General features: G+C 41.0%; 1 protein-coding gene across 17 annotated transcripts in view; it reads right to left on the reverse strand.

Moving 5' to 3' along the window:
• Nucleotides 1-12,041, reverse strand: part of ANKHD1 (ankyrin repeat and KH domain containing 1) — a 103,712-nt gene that overhangs the window by 49,763 nt on the left and 41,908 nt on the right. For 14 of the 17 annotated variants that reach the window (XM_085237006.1, XM_085237004.1, XM_085237012.1 and 11 more), the window contains 2 exons: nucleotides 11,321-11,430; nucleotides 2,839-2,898 (listed from right to left, as the gene is read on the reverse strand). In XM_085237006.1, coding sequence (XP_085093132.1) covers nucleotides 2,839-2,898; nucleotides 11,321-11,430 — 170 coding nt within the window. The remainder of the gene's footprint in view (nucleotides 1-2,838; nucleotides 2,899-11,320; nucleotides 11,431-12,041) is intronic. The other 3 variants (XM_085237013.1, XM_085237005.1, XM_085237014.1) reach the window with 1 other exon arrangement.

Below are 12,041 nucleotides of genomic sequence, written 5' to 3' on the forward strand. Positions count from 1 at the left end.
CTCAAATAAAAATTTGATCATGCTCTGTATCATATATAAGACCTGCCTTAGCAGAGAAAAACATCTCTTGCTTCCCAATCATACCTTATTAATGCCATCACTTTTTGATAGTATATACATTTATGTACATCTATTCTCAAGGAGAAAGCACAGGAAGAGTGAGTGCTCTGATGAGCATCTTGGGAACACACTAAGAACGGTAACCACTTCCACTAAACCACAAATTGCTGCATTAGTTTTGAAAAAACTATCCCAATAGCTTTATGTTGTTGCAGTGTGTGGAGAATAGGCCCCACAAGTTCTCCAGACAGCCCATGTTAATGTGCCACCTCCCTCTGAGTAAAGAATTTCCTCCTAACATCTAACCTAAATCTCCTCCGTTTTACGCATAGTTTAAAGCCCCTCTCTCTTACCACTATTAGACCACATTAAAAGTTTCTCTCCTGCTTATAAGTTCCCCGCAAGTACTAGAAGGCCACAACAAGGTCCCCCTGAAGCCTTCTCTTCTTTAAGCCAAACAAGCCCAGCTGCCTCAGCCTTTCCTCATGAGAGAGGTGCTCCAGCCTTCTGAGCATCCCCAGGGCCCTCCTCTGGACCTGCTCCAGCAGCTCCATGTTTTTCTTGTGCTGGGGACCCCAGGCCTGGATACTGTACCTCAGATGGGGCCTCTTGAGGGCAGAAGAGAGGAGGACAACCACCTTTCTCGCCCTGATGGCCACACCTCCTTTGATGCAGCCCAGGATACAGATCCCCTTTTTCTCAGTTGTATCAACTGCGCTGCTCAGTTTAGCATCATCAGCTGAGAGTACACTTGATCCCACTGTCTATGTCATTGATAGACCCCTGGGGGACACTACTTGTCACTGGCTTCTACTTGGGACATAGAGCTATAGACTTCAACTCTTTGGCTACAATCATCCATCAAATTTACCCATCTTCCAAATCCATCTCTCTCCAATTTAGTGGTAAGAAAGCAGTATAGGACCACGTCAAAGATCTTGCAGACAGGCCAAGTAGATAAAAATTAGTTGCCCTTCCTTTGTCCACCGATTCTGTCACTCCATTACAGGTCACCAGATTGGCCAGGTATGATTTTGGAAAAGTTGCACTGCCTCAGATCATCTCTATGATACACATCTTCAGTCCAGCTAAGCTAAAACATTTGTGTGCCCATCTGCTATAAATTTTCCAAAGTTATGAAAAATACTATATCAGAAGATAGAAATGCTTTTTTCACTTCTTAAAAAAAGTTAATTCTATAACTGCAACACTATACTTAGCTCTATAAAGGCCAATAGATTAGCACCAACTTAAACATTTAGAACAAACCAAAATCAAAAGTTAAGGCAATGCACTGTCTTTGTCTACTTGCATCCTTTCTTTCAGCTGAAATAACCAAAAATTTCAAAACTTTTTTCATGCTGCAGTAGAAACTTGATCAAGATCAGGATAGGGAACAAAAAAGTTGTCCAACAACATCCCACATCCTCCTTGCTGTATTTGTATTTTCTGCTCATACAAGGAGGAAGTGCAAACACTCATTCTGTCAGGGCAAGAACTAGCAAAGAACTTATCACCAAGGACAGCTTTCTCTGCTATCTACACCACAGCAGTCATCACAATATTCTGCATCTTCACGCATATTCATCACTGACCAACTCCTGAGTAATTCTGTAATTAGCATACTGGAAAGAGGTATAAAAAAAAAAAACTCACCTATGCCAGCCCTGACCAGAAAAGCGGGAGACTACACCATGAAGAGAATGGCTAGATCAATCCAAACAGAAGGAAAGCTTGAGTGTAATTTTCCGTAGGCTTGGATATCACATAGGAAGAGAGGGGAACATGAGAGAATTCCCCAAAGAGTTTACATTACTTGCACCTTTTTTGATGGAACTCTAAAAGTAGATGATGATCCAGATAGTAATAAGTATTTCCCTTCTAGACAAATCAATACTTCAGAGAGCAGAGCAAAAGCAATGCCATCAAAAGCACCTAATAACTATCAGTGATAATGCTTTTATTCTTGACTTCAAGTCCCATTCTATTCACTTCCTAGATTAGCTACATTTTAATATAATTTTTTTATATAATTTTATTAAACTACTCTCTTTGGTTTGCAAGTATTCACTGGGATACTTTTCCTGAGTTTGCTTCCAATGTAACATTATTTAAGAGATTCAGAACAAAATTACTTTTTGAAGTAAAGCCCCACTGCTCTCTCCAGTTTTTTGACAAGCCTCTAGTCCACAGTGTCCTCCCTTAGTGAATAGTGAACTCCTAAGAGGATATTCAACAACTAATGGCTAAATTTGTTATTTTAAGCAAAATAATTTACACAAAATTAGTGATGATAGCCACCAACTAGTACAGTTCTCATTTATATACCACTAATTTTCAAGATTTAACTCCTATCTTTTGATAGGACAGTATACCAGTTACCACCAACCTAATTGCCCCAGACAACCTCCTGAAGGCACAAAGCAAACCAGTGACTCAGGCAGGTAAGAACTCAACTAGGCCTCTAGTTCAAAGAAAATATCTGAAGAGCGAAAACAAACATTGCAATAAGTTTATCACAGCTATATGAGCTAATAGAGTCAACGAGATAACCTGCTACATGTACATGAAGTTTGAGATACTTCTGATTTTTTTTTAAACAGGGTTTCATTTCAGAAAACCCAACAAAAGAAGAAAATGCAGCACAAAGAAGGCATTTCTAGTCTACGCAGCAAGTCTTGAGAAGAATTTAAGAAATTTAAATGCCTTAAAGCCATGCTTATCTCTTCAGCATGTATCCTGAAGCTGCAGCTTACAAGCATCAAAGGCCAACCTCACCTGATGCTTGCCCGTCTCTATGCCCTCCAAAACAGTCTTCTTTAAGTCCTCCTGCTTGTCCTGCGGAAGGAAAAAGAAGAACTCACGGCTCTTGTTCTACAAATAAATGTCATTCTTGGTCATGAAGACCTGGAATGTGAAATTTAATGGAACAGGTCCACCAGCAGAATACTCTGCTTTGCTGGACAAGCACAAAGATAAATCCAAGCAAGCAGCCCTCACCAGTTGAGACTTCTACTGCAAGCCATTCATGAAGATAGCACAGATTATGCATAGCATCTAGTTAAACACAAAATGCCTTTTTGTTCACTACTGACAAATGTAAGTATTTCACTGTATTTTACACCACCCAGAAATTACAAAATACAGCATTAAAAAGGTGTTAACGGGATGGGAAAGAAAAAAAAAAGGCTTACTGAGTCCTTACTGCCTTTCCCTTTATTTTTAGAAGACTGAAGGCCAGGCAGAGACTTAAAATCCCTGACATTCCAATGATGGTTCAAGGATCAGTATAGAAACTCATCCCTCACTCTAACAAAAATATAGCTATTTCTATTATGGTTTCTTTCAAATCCTTGTATTGGCTATTCTTGTAGATATTTAAATGCTACCTTACTTACACTACAGCAAATACAGTGTGTCACACACATATAGGAAAGTGAGTTTCTAATTAACGAGACACATTAGAGTAAGTGATGTTAACTTGTGATCAGGTAAAGGCAAAGTAACTCCCTACAATGACAAGAGAATCTGTAAAAATATTTCTGTTGTAAGGGAAGGGTCAAGGGGTAATTCAGCATGCTTTTTTTTTTTTTTTTTGCAAGTGGAGTTACAGGAGTGCCAGGTGTAGTCTTAAGAAACTGTACACAATTTTAAAAAATACACTACAACAACAAGCATGAAAAGATGAAGCTGCCCTCAGAGCTTCTCTCCCATTCTCAACTTCAGCATTAAAGTGCCCATATTTCTTGTAGCAGAAAGAAAATCTCCATCACTGATCAACTCCCCAGTGTAAGAGAGTCTCAAGTAAACCTGCAAGGCAGTCAAGATCAGTAAATCCTAACTCAAAACTCCTTCCTGTATTTCACAGCTCTGAAAAGCTGGGATCTTCTCACAGTCCAAAAAAGAACATTTGTTTTGTTTCCAGCTATTCTGGAAGAAGCAAAGATGCAATGACTTTGTCAAGAGCTGTCTTGTTTTTAAAGTGGAGACAGGAATCACAAGTTCACAGTACTTAAAAGCAGGATATCACACCTCATTAAGCATCACCAAGTATCTTTCTGACCTTAACAGATCTTAGCACAGTTCCTGAGGGAACCTGCATGTCTTCCCTTCAGCTCAGAGCCTGCGTAAGATACCTGCTAGTGCACTAAGGAAAAAGTTACATCACCCATATTAAAAACATTTCTCAGCTTTGAGATTTCAGGAATTCATGTCATACGAGCAAATAACTATTACTGTAATATTGTTTAGTTGGTTTTCTTTTTTTTTTTTTTTTTTTTTCCCAATGAAGCTAATAAGCCACAGTATTATTAACATAGAATCATAGAATCACAAGGTTGGAAAGGACCTACAAGATCACTTGGTCAAACCGCCCTCCCATCACCACTGCCTCCACAAGCACTAAACCATATCGCGTAGCTCCTCATCCAGACGCCTCCTGAACACTGGCAGGGACAGCGACTCCACCACCTCCCTGGGCAGCCTGACCACTCTCTGAGAGAAAAAGTTCTTCCTTATATCTAACCTAAACCTCCTTTGGTACAACTTGCAGCCATTTCTCCTGGGAGAAGAGGCCAAACCCCTCTTCCCCACAGCCTCCCTTCAGAAAGTTGCAGAGTGCAGTGAGGTCTCCCCTGAGCCTCCTCTTCTCCAGGATGAACAATCCCAGCTCCCTCAGCCTCTCCTCATAAGGCCTGTGCTCCAGACCCTCACCAGCTTTGTTGCCCTTCTCTGGACACGTTCCAAAGCCTCGATGTCTTCCTTGTAGTGAGGGACCCAAAACTGAACGCAGTACTTGAGGTGCAGCCTCACCGGAGCTGAGTACAGAGGGATGATCACCTCCCTGCTCCTGCTGGCCACACTATTTCTGATGCAGGCCAGGATGCCATTGGCCCTCTTGGCCACCTGGGCACACTGCTGGCTCATGTTCGGCTGAGCATCAACCAACACCCCCAGGTCTCTTTCCTCTTTTCCTCTTCCTCAGTCATCCAGCCACTCATCCTCAAGCCTACAACACTGCTTGGGGTTGTTGTAGCCAAAGTGCAGGACTCGGTACTTGGCCTTGTTGAACCTCATCCCATTCACCTCAGCCCAGCGATCCAGCTTATCTAGATCCCTCTGAAGGGCCTCCCTGCCCTCAACACCACCTCCCAACTTGGTGTCATCTGCAAACTTACTGAGGGTGCACTCAATCCCCTCATCTAGGTCATCAATGAAGATATTAAACAAGACGGGCCCCAGTACCGACCCCTGGGGGACACCACTTGTAACAGGTTGCCAGCTGGACTTCACTCCATTAACCACTACCTGCTGCGCACAGCCCTCTAGCCAGTTCCTTATCCAAAGGAGTGTATACCTGTCCAGACCATGGGCAGCCAGTTTCCCCAGAAGAAGCCTGTGAGAGACTGTGTCAAAGGCTTTGCTGAAGTCCAGGTAGACTACATCGGCAGCCTTTCCCTCATCTACCAGGCTGGTCACCCAGTCGTAGAAGATTAGGTTGGTCAGGCACGATCTGCCTTTCATGAACCTGTGCTGGCTGGGCCTGATGCCCTGGACACCACGCTCATGCCGTGCAATCTCACCCAAGATGATTTGCTCCATTACTTTCCCCGGTACCGAGATCAGGCTAACAGGCCTGTAGTGCCCCGGATCCTCCTTACGGCCCTTCTTGTAGATGGGGGTCGCATCAGCCAGCCTCCAGTCCTCTGGGACCTCTCCAGATAACCAGGAGCGCTGATAGATGGCCGAGAGCAGCTCAGCAATCACCCCCGCCAGCTCCCTCAGCACCCTACCATGAAGCCCACCCGGTCCTACGGATTTGTGACAGTCCAAATGGAGGAGGAGCTCTCTGACTGTCTCCACCTCAATCACAGGGGGTATATTCTGCATAGCATCCCAGACTTCCAGATCACAGCATAAGGTGCCCAGAGGATGACTGATCTGCCTAATAAAGGTAGATGTGAAGAAGGCATTAAGGACCTCAGCCTTTTCCTTATCCTTAGTGGTCACATTCCCTGCTACATCAAGTATAGGATGAAAATTCTCCTTGGCTCTTCTCCTATCATTGATGTATTTGTAAAAGGATTTCTTATTCTCTTTTATGGCAGTGGCCAATCTGCGTTCAAGCTGGGCTTTTATCCTCCTAACTTCATCCCTGCATACCTTAGCTACTTCCTTGTAATCTCCCCAAGCAACCTGTCCCTTCTTCCAGAGGACACAGACTCTCTTTTTCTTCCAGTCTCAACAATAGCTCCTTGCTCATCCACACCAGCTGTCTACCCCTACAGCTCGCCTTACTCGCCTTACGGCACTCAGGGACAGCCTGTTCTTGTGCCTTAAGGTTTCCTTCTTGAGGAGTGTCCAGGCTTCCTGGACCCCTTTACCCTTAAGAAGTGACTCCCAAGGGATCCGCACTACAAGCGTCCTGAACAGGTCAAAATCCGCCCTCTGGAAGTTCAAGAAAGTAGTTTTGCTGGTCACTCTTTTGATGTCTCCAAGAACAGAGAATTCTACAGTTCCATGGCCGCTCTGCCCAAGACGGTCCCCAACCTTCATTTCTCTCACCAGTTCTTCTCTGTTAGCAAAATCCAAGTCTAGCAGGGCACCACCCCTGGTAGGCTCTCCTACCAGCTGTATAAGGAAGCTATCTTCCACACACTCTAGAAAATTCTTGGACTGCTTCATATGTATATGTGTGTGTGTGTGTGTGTGTGTGTGTGTATGTGTGTGTGTGTGTGTGTGTGTGTGTATGTGTGTGTGTGTGTGTGTGTGTATGTGTGTGTGTGTGTGTGTGTGTGTGTGTGTGTGTTTGTGTGTGTGTATGTGTGTGTATACATACATATATATACATATATATACACACATACACACACATATATATATACATACATACATATATATATATATATATATGTATATGAATATATATATTCATATAATATGCTGTATTATATTTCCAACATATATCAGGGAAGTTGAAGTCTCCCATGAGAACGAGTGCTGGCGATTGCACGACTTCCACAAGCTGCTCAAAGAATGCTTCGTCCAACTCTTCATCCTGATTAGGCGGTCTGTAACAGACCCCCACCAAGATGTCACCCCTAGAGGCCTTCCCCCTGACCCTTATCCATAGACACTCAACTCTGTATTTTATTTTTTTTTTTTCCAGTAAAGCTAATAAGCCATAGTATTCTTAAATGAAGTGTTTTAATTAATCATATTTCAGAGTTCTAATTTCCAAAGTTTTACTCCTAATAATCATAAAATCTCAAGTAGGCATTTTGTCCTGTCAAGAAATCTGTAGCCAAATATAATTTACATTCTGTCCTGTGGCAAAAATTCAGACCCAAAAGTCTTTAATGCCACTGGCAAATAAAGGAATCAGAATGCAACTTATATAGGGATGGAATCATAGGCTGAAGTCTTCAGATATGCCTTATGAGAAATCACTCCTATTCTCGGGAAAAGCAAACAAATTTCAAGATGGATACATTAACATGGTGTAGCAAAATTAGTTTGGCAAGCCTACACATTTCCACAAGCCTACTTTGTTCCTTTATGGACATGCTAGACATCCCTTTAAGAACTCCATCAGAAAAGCATGAAAGTAATTGGTAAGAAGTCAGTCCATTAATGATTAGTCATGTCAAAATATCCTACATGAGTGAACAGCTCTGCAGAAGACAGATAAAGACAACTGGTAACACTGGTAACTTCTAATACTATTTCCCATCATTAAGTTTTAAGGGAAAATTAACCACAATACCAAAGAACATTAATCTCAGACATCATTTTCTTTTAGTTCCTGTGCTACCTATAAAGCTGCTTTGCTTAACTAAGCTATCATAGCCCTCACAAAATCTTAATTGGTTCCTGGATTTAATCAAATTAATATTTGATACCTAGGCCAGAGGATGTGATCCTGGAAAGCAAGAGCTTTCAGCTTTCAAGAAGCATATATATCTTATGTCAAGACATAGCGATAACAGTTACTCTCAATTCAACAAGGCTCTACTGCTAACTAGAATCGCTTGAATTTTGGCTCAGGATTCTACTTCCAGATTGATAAAACACCACTAGAGATGAGTAACACACAGAAGTCAGTTAAAAAGCTGGGGTGCATGACTTCAGCAAGGTTGGAAGACTTCTGCTTTTTGTAAGCACAGTAGAGGAAGCTGCCTGAAAAACATTATCTGCTTTCTACCAATGTGATCAGCACAGTCCTAAAAGAGGATCCTCCTCAGAACAGCAACCCCAAAGCCTCTACCTTGAATCCCACACAGTTCTAGCCTCTTAGCAACTAAGAAGAGGCTTGAGAAACTAAAACAAATTTGAGGTCTTCAAGCAGAGGTAGAAGTTCTGAACTGGGAAGAAATGGGAGAAGTGATTGTAACAGATCTTGATGGCCAGCATTTACTGTCCTTTTAATTCAAGAGGAGGGAGGAAGGAGATAAGCAACCTTCTTTCCTCAATCTAGAACCAGAGAAAAGGTCTCAACAGTGGTGAGGAGCCTTCCTGGTGTGAAATAACGCACTGAATGCAGAAGGCTCACGAAACAAAAAGTTTTAATAACAAAACTCAACGTTCATACACTCCTATGGGTAAATAAAACAGGGCTAGGAAATGAGCTCGGGCCTGGGATCCACAATTTTCGCACTGTTTCTTCCTTAGCAGCCACCCTGGCACAGGTCTGGCCCTGTTCTGAATGATGGGGTCCATCAGAGACTATTTCCAATGGGCAGTTTGGATTACACGATGTCAAAGGCAGTGTCCACAGACCTCCAAGGTCTCTGTACCATGAAGAACTTCAAAACCTCACCCCACAGCCCAGGGGTGTCCATTGCACTCACAACCCAAAACCACACAGACATGGAGGTGCAGCCCAAAGTGAACAAATCCCCAGGTCCAGTGTGACACAATGCAGATGGGTTCAGTGACAGCCCTCCCTCCTACCGTTCCAACACCAGCCCTCAACCTTGCTTTGTTTTACTATACAGGCATAATCAACACTTTCCTCAAAAAGGAACACAAGATCAGTATCCCAATATCCCCAGCATCTGTGATATAAACCCCAGAGAAAAACTGGACTCTGGTGAACAATGAATTAATGAAAGCCATCTCAGGAACTACTACAGTCGCAGCATGAAAAAGCAAAGAAATGCAACTGAAAATGTATTTTCACCTGCAGTATACAAACAACAAAAATAAAGCAAAATTAACTAGACAAATTGAAGATAGACAGCAACAACAGTCCAGATCTGTGTGCAGTTTCCTGCTCCACGGCAGACATCCTGCAACATCCAGGTGAAATCATCTAATTTAAGACATCACAAATAAACATTGAAATCTAGAATAATAATAATCTACACTGCTGCCAAAGAAGGTATTTCATATTCCAGCCACAAGGTAACACATGCTTATAAAAACCTATCTCAGAACCATTACAAACAGAACAAATTTATTCAAAAGAGTATACAGCTTCTAAAAAAGCAAAGCAATGCAGAGAATTGAAAGAAACTTCAAAACTTGAAGCATCCACTGTAAGTATCTCTGCAGTTCTTCAGTTCTAAGCAGTTTTTAATCTTTACCATTTAGATATGACTGTAGCTTCACCACATGGCTGTTGACACACATCTTCCCTCCATCTCAAGATAGAATTACTGAAGCTTAATATATCTATGCTAATTTGGTTTTAAGTTTACAACTGTTACTTAATGTGAGAATTCAAAAAGTAGGAGACTACATGGCAAGTCTTCACATGCAAATCAACACTCCAATAATAAGCAACTATTTGGATAGGCTACAGCCAATTACCACCAACAGCAATTCTTAATTTCTTACTGTAACTCTTGACAGCTTTTCATTTTGATTATAAATAGTTAAAATGCAGTAAAAAGACATTCTGGTTAGAAAGGCTTGAGTATTCTCAGCAATACCAACCACACCGAGGTGCTGCATAACACCGGTCCATATAACCCACTCACAGGAGCAGCGAGATGAAAAAAATAGAGTTATTTACAATTTACAATAATTTAAGTAACATTTAAGCAGCAATCACTGCATCTTTTTAAAGCTTACACACACTGATCTATGTTACTTTGCTTTAAGCTTTGCAGTTGTGCTCACTGTCACAGACTACATCTTTCAACAAGAACTGATGTATTCTTTAAACCTGCAGTAAAACCAAAGAAAATCTATCTACTAAAGTGGTTACCACTTGGTAACTAACACTGAACTGAGCAAAGCACAGGAGGTGTGCTAGCCTCCCCCCAGCCCCAGCCTTCCCTGTACCTACACAACTAACATATCCTTCCTCCCTGGTGGGAACAGATAATTATGAACTAGAACTCTCCTGCAGATAAATTAGTAGGGCCAGAAAGAAGACTCTTCACAAAGAAGAGCAAAACTATTATTAATTAACAGTCATAGCATTCATTTATTTATCAGTGTGAACTCTGAATAATGAAAGACACCAAGACAAAACAAAGAACAACAAAAACAAACCAACACAAAAGCAGACTGTGGAAAAAGAAAAGGAGAATAGTTCCGGCTCCTGAGCTCCTTTAGTACACTAAGGTATCGTTTGCTATTTCCTACTTAAAGTCAAAAAAACACCTGTAGCTGGTGGAGAAGCAGTTTTAAGCATTAAATTAAGCACTACAGCACAAAAAAGTGGAAACAACTGGACAAAAAAAAAAAAAAAGAATTTAGTTAATGGTTGAAAGTATCACAGAACAAAAACACTATGAAAGCAATATACAGAAAAATATAAAAGACTCCTGGATCAAATAAAAGACACCATACTATGCAAGTCATTTTAGAGGTACTTCTTAAATAAATTTTGAAAGCTATGACAAAAAAATATATATCAAAAAGACTTAGAAATTAGCAAGAGAGTATTGATAACTCCTAGTAATAAAACATTTTAATTTCACAGCCGTGGAACAAAAAATGTAAATCGCAAGAAGTTTAGGAAAAGATAAGTTGCATGAGAAGCAAAGGTAATGCAGGGAACGTACTGAAATTAACTGTCACATATGTGACAGCTAAGATTTTTCACTAGTAGATCACTAGTTAATAAAAATTTCTACTTTTTAGAACACGCAGAATACGCAGACTTCTCAAAAGTTTTCTTACCTCTTTTTACGCCCATATAGGATTCCAATTTTTGGAATCCTCTTTCTGCTCTACAAGCACACAAGCTTTGACATTAAGTCTGAAACCAAAGATTTTTCTTCACAAGATGTAGCAGAAACCTTACCAAATCAGCACCAGCTTGAAGCAACACATCCGCCACATCAGTATGTCCATTTTCACATGCGTAGGTCAATGCTGTATCTCCTGTTGCTGTGGTGGCATGAACATTAGCTCCTAGAAACACAATATCAATATTATTTTTTCCTTCCTGGACATCACCTTACCAAGTATTTCAGACAAACACAAAAATCGAGATGCTATTTATCCATGACAGCAGCTACATCCCAACGGCCAACAGCTTTCACAGCCCACAGTTATCACTCTTACAGTTAAAAAATTGTTCTCACAGTGAAAATACTCTGAGAAGATGGGACAAGACAAGGCTTAAAACAGGCTTGACAGACAATCTAAGCACTTAAACCTTCATGCTCACTTGCTCCTAATTCTTCCACTACAGCACTAGAAATGTCAGTTCTACCTACAAACACTGAATCCAGATGGTTGTCCAGACTATCCATCTGACAGGTAGTTGCATGCCAAGGACTCCACATTTAATGCTTATCCAGTGAAATACGATTGCATACTTCTACAAATTTCATTCCTTCCCTGCTCTTTAAAATAATTTTCTTTAAAACCATCTTAGTGAAATAATTAGAATAGCTTCACATACTTATCAGCTACTTGAAAATTATGCACTGTTCCTCTAAAAAGGTGAATGCTATTACCCAATTTCTTACTTTCAGTGTGAGAGGTGTTTAGAAACTAACTGATGCCAAAACAAAGCT

Source organism: Meleagris gallopavo, chromosome 15 (assembly GCF_905368555.1).
Source record: "Meleagris gallopavo chromosome 15, MGAL_WU_HG_1.1, whole genome shotgun sequence".
Lineage (NCBI taxonomy): Eukaryota > Metazoa > Chordata > Aves > Galliformes > Phasianidae > Meleagris > Meleagris gallopavo.